The sequence below is a fragment of the Palaemon carinicauda genome, chromosome 3 (assembly GCF_036898095.1).
Source record: "Palaemon carinicauda isolate YSFRI2023 chromosome 3, ASM3689809v2, whole genome shotgun sequence".
Classification (NCBI taxonomy): domain Eukaryota; kingdom Metazoa; phylum Arthropoda; class Malacostraca; order Decapoda; family Palaemonidae; genus Palaemon; species Palaemon carinicauda.
The window spans coordinates 154,136,530-154,156,529 of record NC_090727.1 but is presented as its reverse complement, the minus strand read 5'-3'; the positions used below and the strand labels follow the sequence as shown (position 1 = coordinate 154,156,529).

The 20,000-nt window shown below is 36.8% G+C and overlaps 1 protein-coding gene and 1 pseudogene across 1 annotated transcript in view; both read left to right on the top strand.

Annotated features, from left to right (window-relative positions):
* Nucleotides 1-1,501, top strand: part of LOC137634817 (uncharacterized) — a 38,086-nt pseudogene extending 36,585 nt beyond the window's left edge.
* The window catches only part of LOC137634809 (uncharacterized), a 59,433-nt gene continuing 40,135 nt past the window's right edge, over nt 703-20,000 (top strand). The window contains exons 1-2 of the mRNA XM_068367361.1: nt 703-711; nt 17,676-17,887. Of these exons, the coding sequence (XP_068223462.1) occupies nt 703-711; nt 17,676-17,887 (221 nt within the window). The remainder of the gene's footprint in view (nt 712-17,675; nt 17,888-20,000) is intronic.

Sequence of the window (20,000 nt, the reverse complement as noted above, 5' to 3'; positions counted from 1 at the left end):
TTTCAAGTTGTGCTCTGACAAACAACTGAAAAAGAATAAAAGCTTTGAGTGGTTCCAATTCCCAGGGTTCTTTTACACCAGACACCCAAAGCAGTGAAGTGTCTATGTGTGGAGGAAGAATATTCCAGTTCTCTGGTTCCAGCACTGATGTCTTCACCCAGTGTTGAAGCCCTGTTTCCCTTAACCTTTCAAAGTGTCTACGGGACTTTCCCTCTTAGATTAGATTCATGTACTTTATGAAGTCTTCACTGTATCTATAGCAATATATCTGTTGATGCCAGTAGCAAGGCAGATAGACAGACAGATTTAGGTAGAGCATTAGAACGTACAGTAGGTATAGCTGAAGAAAAAGACAGCAGGTATGTACAGAGAGGGATACATATATATAGGTAGAGAACCAGCAGACAGAGCAATAGTATTCAGAAAGAGTGGGAGAGGTAGGAAGGTAGGTATAGAGAAATGGCAAGAACTGTAAAGCTAAGAGTAGTGCAGTAATCAAAATAAATGTACATAAACACCTTTATAGAGTGAGAGCAGAGGGTCAGTGCAGAAGCAGATTCTGACAGAATCTGGGAAACGAGTCCAAGGCATTCTTTCGTGCGTTTCATTCGCGAAGGCTAGGACTTCTTTCATGAAAATGGAGGCTCTTTTCGTGAATGTTGCGGTTCTGCTTCTTTCAAGAAGGTAGAGTTCTGCTCGTGAATGTCGGAGGTGAGTTTATAGGAGTTTCAGCTTCGTTTACGCAGTTTACGCAGTTGAACGTGAAGACTGGAGCATCGTTTATATAGGCCTGAATATCATTTATACAGGCAGAAACCTCATTGATAAAAGCCGAGGCGACGGTCATGAAGACTAAGGTACCCTGTACTTTGGCCAATTTTCCGTGGATGGCTGCTACTGTTTCACGGTGAATAAAACGCATGTGTTTCTAGGGATGCCCACACATGAGACAATTGGATGCTCGCGTGGAATTCCCACAGAGGAGCCAAGCTGATGCTCTTGTGGGAGGCCCATAAATGAGCCATTTTGCTGATCATACGCTGACTTCTGTAGAAACGTACTCATATCATTTCTTCCCACGAAACAGCGGCAACCACCATCCACTGAAAGGTGGCCAATGTGCAGGGGGCCCTTACATAATGAATAGCACCTTATTCACACATATAGAGCCAGTTCATGAAATTTATAACCATGATCATGAAGTACGAAGTATCGTTCAAGAAGTGCGAAGCCTCGTTCATGAAGTTTAGAGCCTCGTTCATGAAAGACGGAGCCTCGTTCATGAAGGCCCGCGAAGATTCAATAAGTATCATGTTCATACTTAGTCAGGAAAATATATATATACAACCGTTTGTGTTATTGTTAGTGGATTGCAATAATGTTAGATGTGTGCAGATGTCATAATGAAAAAATATGAATTTTAAGGTCAAAAGTTAAAAGTGTCCTGACTAGAAAAGAAAATTTTAAACATCACACACACAAACACTTACATACATATATATATATACATACATACATACATATATATATATATATATATATATATATATATATATATAGATATAGATATATATATATATATATATATATATATATATATATATATATGTATATATACATATATATATATATATATATATATATATATATATATATATATATATATATATATATATATATATATATATATATATATATATATACACACACATATAGATGATAGGTAATGTGGGGTTTGCAACATTGTCGGATAACTTTGCTGAGTACAGGGAGGTTAACTGACATACATATAATTTATATCATACATTTATATTTACATACACACACATATATATGCATATATATATATATATATATATATATATATATATATATATATATATATATATATATATATATATATATATATACAGTGCTCTCGGATTTTACGAGGAAGGTCGTCGTAACCGTTAACTTGTTATCAAATGTGCCATTTACTGAGAAATTATTTCACATATATTTGTTGAATATTGCATCACTAAAAGTGGGAAAATGGCTGACAATAACTGTAAAATTGTTTAAGCGTGATTTATGAAACTCAAAGAAACTCGCGATTCTAATATCATATCGGCGACCGAGAAGAGAAAACATCCACACCATGTTCTCGATCCCTCTCTCTATCCGATCCTGAAAACAAATTTTTTACTGTCCTGATAAAAGGGTACGGTTTGCTTGCCATACCTGAGATTTCTCAGTAAAAACCATTAAAATAAAGGTAATGAAGTAAATCAACAATAACATTTCATTGTTCAATGTTGTCACAACCGTCCCAGCATTTGATATAAAAATGTATATCCTAAGAATGCAAAATTCTTAGGGTAAGAGATGCTTAGTGGTAAAGAGAAAAGATAATCAAACATTGCAGTTATCCATACCTCTTCTCTTTGGCATTGAATAAATTGAATCTTTAACTGAATGCAATTATTAATAAAATTGGCCGTACATTTCCAAAAGAACCGTTGTGATTGTAGACACGAGCAACAAGATTTTCATAAACAAACAACCTACAAAGTGGGGCAATTTAGAATTTCTCTTACTAAGGATTTTCAAGTCCATACGCTGGACCAGTCGAGTCGTTTTGTCATTCTTCGCCAGTTTATCAACTAGTCCCTCGACGTTGCAAAAGACGAGCTTCCCCGTTTTCTGCAATTTTTAAGGATCTCTCCCCCTTCCATTTTAGATTTACGTAGCAACTTGTCCTTCCTAGTGGGCAAAGGGCCAACTTCATTTGATTAATCTATCTTACACACACTTGGCAACTCGGTCGGTGAAACGGGGTTGAAGTTCCCCGCGTAAACATAATTCGTCTTTTTATCTCATAAGTGCAACATTTTTAAAACCTACAAGATAATTTGGAAGAACTATGCTGTCATTTCTTTGGCAAAAAATCATCAAACATATCCATAGAGCAATACAAGCCACTATGCTCAATGAACAGTTTCCAGTTAGGCTTTTTTGGTTATGATTCTCAGAGAAGTTAATTGTTCGGGTCCGGAAAAACCATTACGAATGTGTAAAACGAATGAAAAACCTCAAGAATAATCTAAATTCACATCTCTTTGTTTAAAGGAATACAGGCTCAGTACACGTTGTAAAATCATGACACAGCTAAGAGTTGCTAGTTTGGGATATTTATACACAATTTCAGATAAACGTTGTTGATATTCTTTAAATCTAACTTTGTTATCTACGTCTGGTCTCTCTCTCTCTCTCTCTCTCTCTCTCTCTCTCTCTCTCTCTCTCTCTTCAAGATTCCAAATGCTGCAAGCTATAAGTTGCCGTTACTCCCTCCTTTTCGACACAATAGATTATACAGATACAATAGACAAATTTATATATATATATATTTTATCACATAAACGGTAGTTCTTAACATTACAATGTGAAAAAATTGTGAAATAAATTAATAAATATGATTATAAACGTGGCTAATTATTAAAAAAATCATTTAGTATACCAAGTAGAAGTAGATTTTCTTCAGCGTACTTTGAGTTGCCGGTTACCCGGTTAAGGGGATCGTCCGTTAGCGGTCTCCCTGAGAAATAGATTTCCTGATTAAAGGTATCCACCAGAAATTCATCTCTAATGAATGAGTCTAACGATTATTGCTTCTCCTAGTAGATGGAGTCTAACGATTAATGATTCGCCCAGTAGATGAGTCTAACGATTAGTGATTCACCCGGTAGATGAGTCTAACGATTAATGATTCTCCTGGTTAAGGAATCTAATGTTTAATGATTTTTCTGGCAGTTAGTCTAGAATCTAACGAGTAATAAATCTCCTAAGAGATGAGTCTAACGATTAATGACTCTCCTGGTAGATGTGTCTAACAATTAATGATTCGCCTAGTGAACAAGTTTGACGATTAACAATTCTCCACATAAATTAGTCTAACAATTAATGATTTTCCTGGTAGACGAGTATAACGATTAATGATTCTCCTGGCAGATGGAGTCTAATGATTAATGGTTCTCCTGGTAGACGAATATAACAATTAATGATTCTCCTGGTAGATGAGCCAAACGATTAATGAATCACCACGTAAATCAGTCTATCAACTAATGATCCTCCTCGAAAACGAGTCTAACGATTAATGATTCTCCTGGCAGATGGATTTCAACGATTAATGATTCACATGGTAGATGAGTCTAACGATTAATGATTCACATGGTAGATGGATTCCAACGATTAATGATTCACATGGTCGATGAGCCTAACGATTAATGATCCTTCTAGCAGTTAGTCTAGACTCTAACGAGTAATAAATCTCCTAAGAGATGTGTCTAACGATTAATGATTCGCCTGGTAAATCAGTCTAACAATTAATGATTCGCCTGGTAGATGAGTCTAACAATTAGTAATCCACCACGTAAATTAGTCTAACAATTAATGATTTTCCTGTTAGACGTGTCTAACAATTCTTTATTCTCCTGGTAGACAATTAATGATTACCCTGGTAGAGGAGTTTAACAATTAATTATTCACCACATAAATTAGTCTAACAGTTAATGATCCTACTGGTAAACGAGTCTAACGATTAATGATTTTCCTGGTAGATAAGTCTAACGATTAATGATTTTCCTGGCCAAGGAGTTTAACTATAAATGATTCTCCTTGGAGATGAATCTGACAATTAATGATTCTCCACATAAATTAGTCTAAGAATTAATGATTCTCTTGGTAGACAAGTCTAAAAATTAAGGACTCTCCTGGCGGATGAGTCTAACGATAAATGATTCTCCTTATATATGAGTCTAATGATTAATGAGTCTCTGGGCATATCAGTTTAACGATTAATGAATCTCCTGGTAGATAAGTCTAATGATCAATGATTCTAATAACAAATAAGTAATGATTTTGGTAGACAAGTCTAATATTGATTTTCCTGGTAGAGGAGTCTATTGATTAATGATTATCCTGGTAGGTGAGTCTAATGATAAATCATTCTAATGACAAGGGAGTCTAGTGATTAATGATTATCCTGGTAGACAAGTCTAACATTGATTTTCCTGGTAGAGGAGTCTATTGATTAATGATTATCCTGGTAGGTGAGTCTAATGATTAATCATTCTAATGACAAGGAAGTCTGCTGATTAATGATTATCCTGGTAGACAAGTCTAACATTGATTTTCCTGGTAGAGGAGTCTATTGATTAATGATTATCCTGGTAGGTGAGTCTAATGATAAATCATTCTAATGACAAGGAAGTCTACTGATTAATGATTATCCTGGTAGACGAGTCTAACAATGATTTTCCTAGCAGAGAAGTTTAATGATTAATCATTTTCCTGGTAGGTAAGTCTAATGATTGATGATTTTCCTGGTAGGTGAGTCTAATGATTAATCATTCTAATGACAAGGGAGTCTACTGATTAATGATTATCCTGGTAGACGAGTCTAAGAATGATTTTCCTAGAAGAGGAGTCTAATGATTAATTATTTTCCTGGTATATGAGTCTAATGATTAAGGATTTTCCTGGTAGATGAGTCTAATGATTAAGGATTTTCCTAGTAGATGAGTCTAACGATTAATGATTTTCCTGGTAGATGAGTCTAACGGTTAATGATTTTCCTGGTAGATGAGTCTAATGATTAAGGATTTTCCTGGTAGATGAGTCAAATGATTAATTATTTTCCTAGTAGATGAGTCTAACGATTAATGATTTTCCTGGTAGATGAGTCTAACGATTAATGATTTTCCTGGTAGACGAGTCTAACAATGATTTTCCTAGCAGAGGAGTCTAATGATTAATGATTTTCCTGGTAGATGAGTCTAATGATTAATGATTTTCCTGGTAGGTGTGTCTAATGATTAATGATTTTCCTGGTAGATGAGTTTCCCAGTTAACTTTCGCACCATAAAATTAATCTCCCGTTTAATCATCGAACTGGTAGGTGACTACTGGTTAATGTTAAAGCTAGTAGTTAACGTTCACAATGGCAAATGAGTCTCCTGGTTAATATTTAATTGTCAGAGGACTCTCCTGGTTAATGTTTGGCAGAGGACTCTCCTGCTTAATGTTTACTTGTCAGATGACTCTCCTGATTAATGCTTGTCAGTGAACTCTCCTGGTTAATGTTTAATTGTCAGAAGACTCTCCTGGTTAATGTTTGTCAGAGGACTCTCCTGGTTAATGTTTGTCAGAAGACTCTCCTGCTTAATGTTTAATTGTCAGAGAACTATCCTGGTTAATGTTTAATTGAGTAGATGAATCTCATGGTTAATGTTCAACTGTGGAGAGAGGTCTACTGGTTAATGTTTGTCAGAAGACTCTCCTGTTTAATGTTTAATTGAGTAGATGAATCTCATGGTTAATGTTCAACTGTGCAGAGAGGTCTCCTGGTTAATGTATTTTGGTCCTTGGGTTGAGATAAATGCTCTAACTAGGACATTAGACCCATGTTCAATGAGTTTCCAAAACAAGCACTCTGGTGAACCCCATATCTGAATTGGGGTTAGGCCTAACCTCGACAATGTGTTGAGAGAGAGAGAGAGAGAGAGAGAGAGAGAGAGAGAGAGAGAGAGAGAGAGAGTTAAAATAATCACATTGATGTCTATATGTCCCGACCAAGGTCACGGACTCATTGTGCCCTACGGACCTCCCAAGGTCCATTTTTTATGGTCCCACCGTGGGTCCGGCAATGCCCCCCCCCCCCCCCGGAGGAAGAGGGGGAGGGGGGTGGGGGTGTTAATGGCCATCCCTTGTGTATCGGATTCTTAACCTAAACAACAACTCTATTCTTTCGTTGTTTGTTTTTATAAATCCTTCCCTTTTTTATTGTATTATTTACTAAGTCCTTCATTATTATTGTATTATCTACTTCTACCCTCCTTTTTATTGTTATTTATTAAGTCCTTCATTATTATTGTATTATCTACTTCTACCCTCCTTTTTATTGTTATTTATTAAGTCCTTCATTATTATTGTATTATCAACTTCCTTCCTTTTATTGTATTATTTACTTCGTCCTTCTTTTTATTGTGTTATTTACTTCTTCCTTCCTTTTATTGTATTATTTACTTCTTCCTTCCTTTTATTGTGTTATTTACTTCGTCCATCTTTCTTCGAAAGAAGAAAAATTTGTGATATTTCTAGAACAAAATTGGTTATCTAACGTGTAAAAAAGACATAATGTAAAGGCAAAATATTTATATAAAAAATACATTATAAAATAAACAAACGTTAATTAAATTAAATTACCAATTAAAACAAACAATTAAAATACTTTAAATGCTTTGTGATCGATTAAAGAATATGGCGGTAAATGGCAACTTATCACCTCCGTAGATGCCAACGAATGTCTAAAAATATCTCGATTTATTTCGCCACCGGTAAAAAATGCGTAATTGGCGTAACAGTTACAAAATTCGGCATTGTAATTCATCATTGTATGTTCTAGGATTGTATAATGATGGTAAAATACAGCGGATGTATTAAATGGAGACAATACAGCACCCTTAAAATTCCCGTAGATGCCAACGAATGTCTAAAAATATCTCGATTTATTTCGCCACCGGTAAAAAATGCGTAATTGGCGTAACAGTTACCAAATTCGGCATTGTAATTAATCATTGTATGTTGTAGGATTGTATAATGATGGTAAAATACAGCGGATGTATTAAATGGAGACAATACAGCACCCTTAAAATTCCCGTAGATGCCAACGAATGTCTAAAAATATCTCGATTTATTTCGCCACCGGTAAAAAATGCGTAATTAGCGTAACAATTACAAAATTCGGCATTGTAATTAATCATTGTATGTTGTAGGATTGTATAATGATGGTAAAATACAGCGGATGTATTAAATGGAGACAATACAGCACCGTCAAAATACGCATAATCAATCATGTGGGGTTAGCTAAACAGATCAATGCTTGCCAGAATATTCTAGATTATTCAGTATAAAAATGCCTTTTTAGATTAAATTACGACAATTCTGCTTCATATATAAATTACTTTATAAAAGAACGATGGAAATTACCGGTCATTCACTCTTCGGGAAGTAATTTTACTAATTTATTAAGTCGTAGAAGAGCTAGGGCCGGTGGAGCTGCGAATGGGGTAAAGACTTGTTTCTGTAATATTGTATTTTTTATGAATTTTGAGTTTATTTTTTAATTATTTGAATAATTTATTATATGGAAATGTTTTTCCTATTGTTTAAAGTTGCTTATGGTAAGGATATTCAATTTAGAAATATTTATATTGAAAAAAAAAAATCCCGGCATGTTGACGAAATATTTAGTTTCTGTAATATTGTATTTTTGATAAATTTTGAGTTTATTTTTTAATTACTTGAATAATTTATCATATGGAAATATTTTTCCTATTATTTGAAGTTGCTTACGGTGAGGATAATCAATTTGAAAATATTTATATTGAGAAAAAAAAATCCCGGCATGTTGACGAAATATTTAGTTTCTGTAATATTGTATTTTTGATAAATTTTGAGTTTATTTTTTAGTTATTTAAATAATTTATCATATGGAAATGTTTTTCCTATTATTTAAAGTTGCTTACGGTAAGGAAAATCCATTTAAAAATATTTATATTGAGAAAAAAAATTTCCCGGCTGTGTTTACGAAATATTTAGTTTCTGCAGTATTGTATTTTTTATAAATTTTGAGTTTATTTTGTAATTAGTTGAATAATTTATCATATGGAAATGTTTTTCCTATTATTTGAAGTTGCTTACGGTAAGGATAATCCATTTAAAAATATCTATAATAAAAAAAAAAAAAATATTCTTCGTTTCAAAACGCAAAACTTGAATATATAACTTTATTTAGGCCTATATCAACATAGACTGAAAGTACTAGACCTATAATCCAAAGAGATATTGTGTGCAAAATAAGTGGGGAGACCGACTTGCTATTGGTGAGCTGTATCTGGTGGTTGAGGGCTGTGGTAGGTCTCTGCAAGGGTGGACTAGGGCAATGGGATAGTAACTAGTAAGTTAATTCTTATTGGGGCCAACCCTTCGTGAGTAATCAAATATACACACATGTATATAAATATATATATATATATATATATAGAGAGAGAGAGAGAGAGAGAGAGAGAGAGAGAGAGAGAGAGAGAGAGAGAGAGAGAGAGAGAGAGAGAGAGAGAGAGAGAGAGAGAGAGTTATCAAATATACACACGTATATATATATATAGAGAGAGAGAGAGAGAGAGAGAGAGAGAGAGAGAGAGAGAGAGAGAGAGAGAGAGAGAGAGAGAGAGAGAGAGAGAGAGTTTCATATCATAGAAAAAACTAAGAAGTAGAAACGAGTTTATTACTATATGAGATCTTTTCAAAAACTGTTTGGAAAGACGAAAAGTCCCATCCTCATCTTGGCTCCTGAGGTGTGGAGAATTTTTTAATGGTTGCGTTCTGAGTGGGAACTTGGTCCGGGAAAGTCTCCTTATAACAGTTACACAAAGTTCAACAGGGGAGGATAGGAGCACTTACTCTCGGGGCACAAACACCCTGCTAATACTTTACTGTCACAATTCACTAACCATCACTCACATACAAAAGGGGGAAATTTTACTGTCCAGAGGCCTAAGCACTCCACACGTAGATTAAGAATAATTTATGGCCTACTCTAGCTTTGTCAGGTCTATAGCCCTCTCATTCTCAGGCTCTGTTCCGGCTCCGTCCCAGTGACCCCAATGAGATGCTGGACAGTTATTTTACGTTAATGTAAGGTAGACAAAATCCAAAATGGGAGCAGTGATGTAAAGTAGTTTAAAAGTTTAAAGATAAGGATCTTTACCTTCGAAGCAAATATATTAATGCAAAGTTCCTCGCTATTACCACCTATAGACTTACTTAGGTTTTCTCTTTAAATACTGGGTACTTTGTCCCGTGATTAACTATTCATTTCACACATTAAAACAAATGAGGGAGCAAAAATACTAAAGAGGTTTAATTAACCTAATATTGATTTATTCACAAATTTACATTGAAACAAAACGGACATCTTAACAACACAAAAATGGAATAAAAAGAGATGCAATTCAAATAATGAAAATGATGGGTTAGACACGTGGTCTGCAACAATCAAAGTCAAAATGGGGTCTGGCACGTGGCCCACGTGACCCAGAGACTATGCTAGTCTCAAACCAAAATGATAACGAAAAAATATTTACACACAATCCCACCGCACACAGTCCGAATAGTGTAATTAGCCAGGTACCCTATCAAGTTAAATTTAGTCTAAGCTAATAAAAAATGGGGGAAAACTAAATGGCCATTGATGTAGTACCTGCACTCCTTTGAAGTTTAGTCCTATGCCCGATATAGCTGTTGACCTGGTTGTTGCACTAATTGGCACGCTGCACTCTTGCCTGGCTCACCCCAAGAATTCTCACTGTAGCTGTAACTAGGTACACCAGGGACCTCTTCTCAATCTCTCCGACCGGCAGCAACAGGACTCGTTGGTGAGACACGTTTTGGAAGAGGGTGCGAGGGGTGAGCCAGCAGTGGCCGGGTTCAATGACCAGGCAGGTCAGCAGGCCAGGGCAGCTTTTCGTAGAATGTGCTCGACACTACGGTCGAGGAGATCACCTGGCTTCACCTTGCCAAACAAGTGACGGTCATGATGCGCGCGGTAATCCATTGGGGTTGCCATATCGGGACTTAAGGACAGGGCAATATATTGTTGAAAGGAGTGCAGAGGAGGCAGGATTTTGTACTAAATACTCAGGTAAATCTTGCTGCTCTGAGGGAGGTTATATATACAATAATCCTACCTATTCTGGCTTGCTAAAAATTAATATTTAAAATGATTAATTAGCAATGGACTGGTACGATGGGCATACATCTTAAAATTAACAAACCTTAATTGGTATTGAGAAATATAAGATGCATTAATTTAGCATTATTGGAATTTGTATCAAAAAGGCAGTTTATGAATTTAATCTCGACCCATGTAGTTAAGGAAAGAACCAACATACGCCGGGGTTACCACTAAGGCCATCTGTTGTGCGTATCTACGCTGTGACGTCACGAGCTTGGCGTGCGCCACTGTCAACAAGTTTAGATTAGTCTTCCCTATATTTCGTTAAAGAAAACTAGATGTAGGAGAGAATTTTAAGGGGTAGCTATAGTATTAGTAGAAGAGAGCTAAAAATACGATTAAAAGAAGAAGAGTGAAGAAAATTCTTCACACCCTGGGGATAAAGGGGAGGAAAAAGGGAGAGGGGTTAGTTCCGGCAAATGTGATTCAACTACTTGTTAGTATGAGCGAGATAAGGTTACTGGCTGAATGATGAGTGAAGTTGTTCTTCACATCATCGTCCGTTTAAAGTTAACAAAACCCCTTTAACGTTAATTGAAATCAATTGAATCAAAAGTTATGCTTTCACGTGAAGTTGGGGAAAATTGAACCACGCAGGCAATGTTTCACGGAAGCGTTAATATAAGTAAATGATCAATGTTAACTTGAAACGTACGATGCAATAGTAATTAAAGGATTAAAAACACTCAATTCTTCCCACCCTAGGGGTACGGATAGAGCAAACAAAACGTATGCCAATAACGGTCGAGTTCAGCAACAAGTCAGGCCAAATGACAAATTAAAAATTATGGGGGTGAATCCCAATCCCGGTCTGACACCCAACGTTTTACATGAAATGTCTTTACATATAAAATTACTGGCGTAATGAAAGCTTTGAATTCGTCGCCTGACAAAAGGAGAAAAGTTACTTCCTTCTCGGCGTTTAAAGGTGAAAATTTGCTTGACACTAGCCTGAATGATAAATCGAGATGAACTAGGTCTATGGGGACATCGTATCTCTGACAACTAAGGTCTTGGATGTCATCTTCAAGGGAAACGTTTAAGATGGGAACATTAAAAACAAACCTTAATTTCAGCACGAGCTGAAGGATGTCAGGGGGATTATAATAAAATGACAAATTGTCAAGGCAAGAATTAAACTTACGTTTTAAAGTTAAAGCATGGGACTGACCGAAAAAATGCTGCTGAATGACTTGGCAAAAATAATAAATGCTTAAAGTGACGTCATATATGACTGAATAAAAATAATGAATAACGTTCAATGTACCGTTATCCTTAAGCAAAGTTATTTGTAAACAGGCTCTTAGCTCCGGTGCTAGGTCTACATGTGTGACCTTCGCTAAATCCACCGTCAGTGCACAAGGTTCCTTTCTGACAGCAAAGGTCTTAACCTTGCGATCACGCCGCTCTTTCTGAGGGCGGGTTTCAAATCCTGACGGGGATGTTTTAGCGTCAACACGGGTTAGAGCAGAAGTTACGGGCTTAAAGATAGGACAATCAGGCAACATGAGCACTGGTCCATGGGATAGTACAGTTTTAGTTATTGAATTTACCGGTACAGGCCTCTGCTGGCCATCGCGCACACGGTTAAGTTGTGTGGTATCTGCGCTACCACTTGGGGGGTCCATGTTAAGACTATGAATGGTATTTCCTCCGGGACGGACTGTCACCGGCGGCAAAGACAAAGGGGGTTGAGGGCGATTAAACGCTGGTGACTTAAGGTTCGGAGATGAGGACGGAGCACGTGGGACTGACACAAACTCACTAATCGTATGCCGTGTTGGCAACATAGTATTGAAATGAGATGATTTTACTGGTTGGGGAACTGAGACAAAATTACGGACATTGTGTCTGACTGCCGAGACATCAAAAGGATCAACTAGGGGACGTGTCACTGAAGGTGTCATCCTCGTTGAAGAACAAGACTGATTAGGTTTAATTATTAAATTGGGATGAGCCATGAGGCTATTAAAAGCAATCTCAATTTTACTCGACCAGGCAGCAAGTACGGGATAATTTAATTTAACAATGGGATGGTCGTAATGACGTCTCCAAAAATTCTTGTAATGGTTAAGTTCGTCTCTTACTTTACCAATAAGGGTTTTGAAATGATTTACGGCTTCTGGACCCATGCTGGGAAAATCCACAGAAGCAAGAGCATGAAGTGCTAGGTCTGCGTCCTCACACACAAAGGTGAACGTCAACTCCTGTTCATTAAGCCTAGCGTTAATCTCCTCGGGGCTAAGCGTTTCCGCCTTAGGCGTTGGAGGGATGTTTACGTTACTAGTGAAGTCCGCCATCTTGGAATGACCACGTTTTGATGAACGGATTCGTAAAGCAAACAAAGGGTAACTGAATTTTCAAAGGAACGTGAAAATGAAACGTTACAAATTTGCACGTGTGATAAATGAATATTTAAATTTACTCATGATGGGGGAACAAGTTAAATGGACAAAAACTCATATAAATCATGAAATTACTTTAGAATTCAAAGTGACCGGGTCCAACAAAGCAGACGATGCCCAGGTCACGTGACTTTAGACTTTGCTAAAATGAATTATATACGCACGTGGCGATAATGACTAATTAAGTTATTTAAAAGTGAAACACATTAGAAAGCACATGGCTTATGAATGCAAAGATTCAAGTTAAAAGTTAAAATAACAGGTCGAGGCTGACACTGTTGTAACAAGTTCACAATTACGGGCGCACTAAGGCAGCCACTGATCTATTCAAAATGTAGATAGGCGCACAAGGCAAAGACTTTAAAGTGCACTCTCGTGGAGGCTAAACAAATATAAAATTTCCCTCACGCGGAGGTAAAACAAAAATATCCTCGCTAAAGGACAAAAACAATATTTCCTCGCTAAAGGAAATTAAATTAACTACACGCAGTAATTTACTTACGGTAGCAAACAATTACGAACCCTTAGTTTGGGCTGTAAACAAGATCCGCCATCTCGGAACTAACACGTGGAATGAAACGGACTTGGGGTTAAGTTTCTACGTTACTCGTAAGAACACTTAAAATTATGTTGCGCCAATTCGCTCTGTAGGACAAGGACATGTGCTAGGTATACGGGAACATTAGTTAGAAAGGTTAAAGTTGGTTAGGGAAGGTAAACGACACAAAGGAAGGTAGACCAAGGTACAAAATGTTACAAATTAGATGCTTAGCTAGCAAAATTAGTTGACAGGACGAGTACACCGGTGCTCTAGCTGAGCAGTAATCACGGGCGTCTGAACAACAAAAACCTTAGTTCAAGTAGCTTAGAACTATCTGGTATAAGTGGATTCCGCCACACGTGGGTGAACGGATCTGAGATAAAGTGAAGTTCCTACGACAAATTCTAGTCTTTCTGTAGAGAACATTCAAGCAACAAAATAACCTGGTTACGTAGCTCTTTCCTTAAACACGTGGTCGATACAAAAAGATCATGTTGATTACAAATTTCTCTTCCCAATTAAAGTCTGGGCATTACACATTCGACAAACTGGCTGTGTGCGTGTGGGTAAGTGATATAGCGAGTTACTATATGCTTAATCAAGCTGATTAATTGCGTTAATGCTTCACAAGTCAAAGGTAAAAGATCCGGTTCGAAGGACCACTCGTGTGGAGAATTTTTTAATGGTTGCGTTCTGAGTGGGAACTTGGTCCGGGAAAGTCTCCTTATAACAGTTACACAAAGTTCAACAGGGGAGGATAGGAGCACTTACTCTCGGGGCACAAACACCCTGCTAATACTTTACTGTCACAATTCACTAACCATCACTCACATACAAAAGGGGGAAATTTTACTGTCCAGAGGCCTAAGCACTCCACACGTAGATTAAGAATAATTTATGGCCTACTCTAGCTTTGTCAGGTCTATAGCCCTCTCATTCTCAGGCTCTGTTCCGGCTCCGTCCCAGTGACCCCAATGAGATGCTGGACAGTTATTTTACGTTAATGTAAGGTAGACAAAATCCAAAATGGGAGCAGTGATGTAAAGTAGTTTAAAAGTTTAAAGATAAGGATCTTTACCTTCGAAGCAAATATATTAATGCAAAGTTCCTCGCTATTACCACCTATAGACTTACTTAGGTTTTCTCTTTAAATACTGGGTACTTTGTCCCGTGATTAACTATTCATTTCACACATTAAAACAAATGAGGGAGCAAAAATACTAAAGAGGTTTAATTAACCTAATATTGATTTATTCACAAATTTACATTGAAACAAAACGGACATCTTAACAACACAAAAATGGAATAAAAAGAGATGCAATTCAAATAATGAAAATGATGGGTTAGACACGTGGTCTGCAACAATCAAAGTCAAAATGGGGTCTGGCACGTGGCCCACGTGACCCAGAGACTATGCTAGTCTCAAACCAAAATGATAACGAAAAAATATTTACACACAATCCACCGCACACAGTCCGAATAGTGTAATTAGCCAGGTACCCTATCAAGTTAAATTTAGTCTAAGCTAATAAAAAATGGGGGAAAACTAAATGGCCATTGATGTAGTACCTGCACTCCTTTGAAGTTTAGTCCTATGCCCGATATAGCTGTTGACCTGGTTGTTGCACTAATTGGCACGCTGCACTCTTGCCTGGCTCACCCCAAGAATTCTCACTGTAGCTGTAACTAGGTACACCAGGGACCTCTTCTCAATCTCTCCGACCGGCAGCAACAGGACTCGTTGGTGAGACACGTTTTGGAAGAGGGTGCGAGGGGTGAGCCAGCAGTGGCCGGGTTCAATGACCAGGCAGGTCAGCAGGCCAGGGCAGCTTTTCGTAGAATGTGCTCGACACTACGGTCGAGGAGATCACCTGGCTTCACCTTGCCAAACAAGTGACGGTCATGATGCGCGCGGTAATCCATTGGGGTTGCCATATCGGGACTTAAGGACAGGGCAATATATTGTTGAAAGGAGTGCAGAGGAGGCAGGATTTTGTACTAAATACTCAGGTAAATCTTGCTGCTCTGAGGGAGGTTATATATACAATAATCCTACCTATTCTGGCTTGCTAAAAATTAATATTTAAAATGATTAATTAGCAATGGACTGGTACGATGGGCATACATCTTAAAATTAACAAACCTTAATTGGTATTGAGAAATATAAGATGCATTAATTTAGCATTATTGGAATTTGTATCAAAAAGGCAGTTTATGAATTTAATCTCGACCCATGTAGTTAAGGAAAGAACCAACATACGCCGGGGTTACCACTAAGGCCATCTGTTGTGCGTATCTACGCTGTGACGTCACGAGCTTGGCGTGCGCCACTGTCAACAAGTTTAGATTAGTCTTCCCTATATTTCGTTAAAGAAAACTAGATGTAGGAGAGAATTTTAAGGGGTAGCTATAGTATTAGTAGAAGAGAGCTAAAAATACGATTAAAAGAAGAAGAGTGAAGAAAATTCTTCACATGAGGATAAAAAATTGTCATATTCAAGGAAGATATTCCAATGACAAAACTTATTTAGTAATATTGAACAAATGGTTTAAAACTGAACAATTATGAAGGTTTTAATTGGGTAGGTTATATGTTCCAAATAGATTTAACATAAGAGATGATTCTTAAGAATTAACAGAATTATCACTAACAAGACACTTTCTAAAGGTTGTTAAAAGAAAAGACACTATATTTTGCTCCTGATATTTGTGCAAACACTAACTGATGATGCCATAATCCTGACCTAGAATCTAAATGTATTTAAATATCAAAACTTATACTTTTCATAAAGGAAACAATTCACAGTAAAGGAATAATTTAGTATACCATTTAAAACGTCAGTTTTCTGTTTTCTCTATAAGTATTCGGTTCCTACGTTTCTATGAAAACTGGCTCCACCTTCCACAGACAAAGGTCAGGATGTAATTTTATAATTTTGTATTAGATCAAATTAAGGAGATAGAGTACATGTTCTAGAATAAATCAATAGTTTTAGTTTTAACATATCATTTTCTTTAAACACAAAAGACAATAAGATATAAGATAATCTAATAAAGAAAATAAGAGATAAAGAAAAGTCTTAAAACTAGGCCTAGGCTATACACAAGAAAAATTAATGAACAAAGCTAATTATATTAAGAAATATTAAAAAATAATTCTTTTATTTTTCCAACTTTTTCCAATGATGATAAATCTGGTGATTTGTTGCTTGGGAACACAGAGGAAAGCAAAAGAATTCTTGATACACAAACTTCTTTCTTTCTTGGTCTTTGTTTATCCACTTCTACTGGCTATTAGTGTTTCGATGAGTACCTGTTCAGAATAAGATAAAAATGATTAATATTAATACTCTCTCTCTCTCTCTCTCTCTCATCTCTCTCCTCTCTCTCTCTCTCTCTCTCCTCTCTCTCTCTCTCTCTCTCTCTCTCTCTCTCTCTCTCTCTATCAATAATGGCAGCTATATAATTAGATATGCAGTCATATGCACACGCATCCCTTCTTACCAGGCTATGACTACTCTCTCTCTCTCCTACTCGAAGATAGATAGATAGATAGATAAATATAGATAGACACTTGCTCTTTATTGTATAAGGGCTCTCTCTCTCTCTCTCTCTCTCTCTCTCTCTCTCCTCATCTCTCTCTCTCTCTCTCTCTCTCCTCTCTCTCTCTCTCTCTCTCTCTCAATAATGACGGCTATATAATTAGATATGCAGTCATATGCACACCGCATCCCTTCTTACCAGGCTATGACTACTCCCCTCTCTCTCCTACTCGAAGATAGATAGATAGATAGATAAATATAGATAGACACTTGCTCTTTATTGAATAAGGGAGATATATATTCAACACGCCCACTGACCTATTATTTATGTATCAAAAAACAAAACTATAATATAGGCCTATGACCTGATTCTGGCCAAAAGCGGGCATTTGTATATTCTAAAGAAGAAGAAGAAGAAGAAGAAGAAGAAGAAAGAAGAAGAAGAAGAAGAAGAAGAAGAAGAGGAAGAAGAAGAGGAGGAAGAAGAAGGAAGAAATAAAGCCAATATTCTCACGGCCAAAAATCCAACTGGTTTCTTTCAACGAGCGACACCTATAGCTAGCCAAATGTGAGTACTACTTTAAGCCTCTCTCTCTCTCTCTCTCTCCTCTCTCTCTCTCTCCTCTCTCTCTCTCTCTCTCTCTCTCTCTCTCTCTCTCTCTCTCTCTCTTAATTAACAAAAAACCATTCTCTCTCTCTCCTCTCTCTCTCTCTCTCTCCTTCTCTCTCTCTCTCTCTCTCTCTCTCTCTCTCTCTCTCTCTCTCTCTCTCTTAATTAACAAAAACCATTCTCTCTCTCTCTCCTCTCTCTCTCTCTCTCTCTCTCTCTCTCTCTCTCTCTCTCTCTCTCTCTCTCTCTCTCTTAATTAACAAAAACCATTCTCTCTCTCTCTCCTCTCTCTCTCTCTCTCTCTCTCTCTCTCTCTCTCTCTCTCTCTCTCTCTCTCTCTCTTAATTAACAAAAACCATTCTCTCTCTCTCTCTCTCTCTCTCTCTCTCTCTCTCTCTCTCTCTCTCTCTCTCTCTCTCTCTCTCTCTCTCTCGTTGGGGTTTCCCTGCAGGGTCGTACTACAATGGAAGGAATTTAAAGATATTTTTATGGAATTTTTTAGGTCGTAACTGGAATATCTATAGGTCGTAAGTGGTTAGGTGGGGTAAAAAAGATGTCGTTTTATTTATAGGCAATATTCGAGGTCGTACTTGCAGTGTTTATAGGTCATAACGACCCCTTTAGTAAAGGAGACATTGTATAGAGGTCGTTTGACTCTTAAAAGGGGGTCATATTTTTATGTCCTTTTTTTAGGCGCTATAAAGTCGTGTGTATGTTAGGGTAGGATATTATCATTATTATTATTATTATTATCATTATTATTATTATTACCAGTCTAATTATAAAAGCAAATGTTGACACCAGTTATGTAGGCCTATTTCAATTAATCAGCCAATCAACCGAAGGATTGAATTTATGTATTTGTGGTATCTATTTAAATTTTTATTTACTCTCCCAAGGGATCCACAACAACGATACAAGTTAAATTACATGTAGGCCTACACCATCAACCGTAATGCTCGAAGGAGCCAAGCGTATAGGCTATATTTAGTGGGATAGAATAGAAACCAATTTAAAGGCCGCTCAAGCAGGACAATGCCCTAGAGACTGACCATATATACATATGATCAAACGCCCAAGCCCCTCCCCATTCAAGCTGGTACCAGGGAGGGCCAGGCAATGGCTGCTGATGACTCAGCAGGTAGACCTATAGGCTCCCCTGTACCCCCTCATCCGTATCTCAAAAGGATGGTGAGGTTGCAGCGACCAAATGAGTTAACGAGTTTGAGCGGGACTCGATCCCCAGTCTGGTAATCACCGGGCAAGGGCGTTACCAACAGTTGGTTGTAAAACTTTGATAGAAGGCATTGGAGAAGGTGAATCAGGCAACCGACCCCTTAATGTAAGGATAACGGAGGGACAAATAGTGTCATGGGACAAGGTAAACCAAACACCAAACAGAATGTTCAAATAATGAAAAAAAAGTGAAATAAACCAAAAATATAATAGAAATTAAGGTATATACAACTACTTTTGATATACCGCCTTCCCAATTTTATTTGAAATGGAGCATAGCTTTGGAACTCCAATAAGAATCATTTTAAATATATAAAACGCCATAACTAACCACAAACGATAAGTTTTAACCTGGTTCCTAACTTATCACAACTTAATAGATATATGCAAAGCTTCTTAATCTATAATATACATAAAAAACATATTCCTTTAAGAATAATTTTTAATATATAAAACGCCATAACTAACCACAAACAATAAGTTTTAACCTGGTTCCTACTTATCACAACTTAATAGATATGTGCAAAGCTTCTTGGCCTATAATATACATATAAAAATATTCCTTTATTTATAAAAATTAGTCTTAAAGAAACCCTTTTTTCTAACAACATACCTGATACTGTTTCTCCGAACGCTCTAAGCATTCCAGCTCTTCTGTGAACAAAGTCATTTGCACCTCTCGTCTCTCTTCCCACCTGCGAGTTACCTGAAACAGTGAGATAAATCTATAATTATTTGGTTTTGGTTTTATTATTATTATTGTATTTCTAGTGTCTTTTTCAGTAGCCTGACTCATAATTCTCATATTACAAATTATCATTTTATTTTATTATAT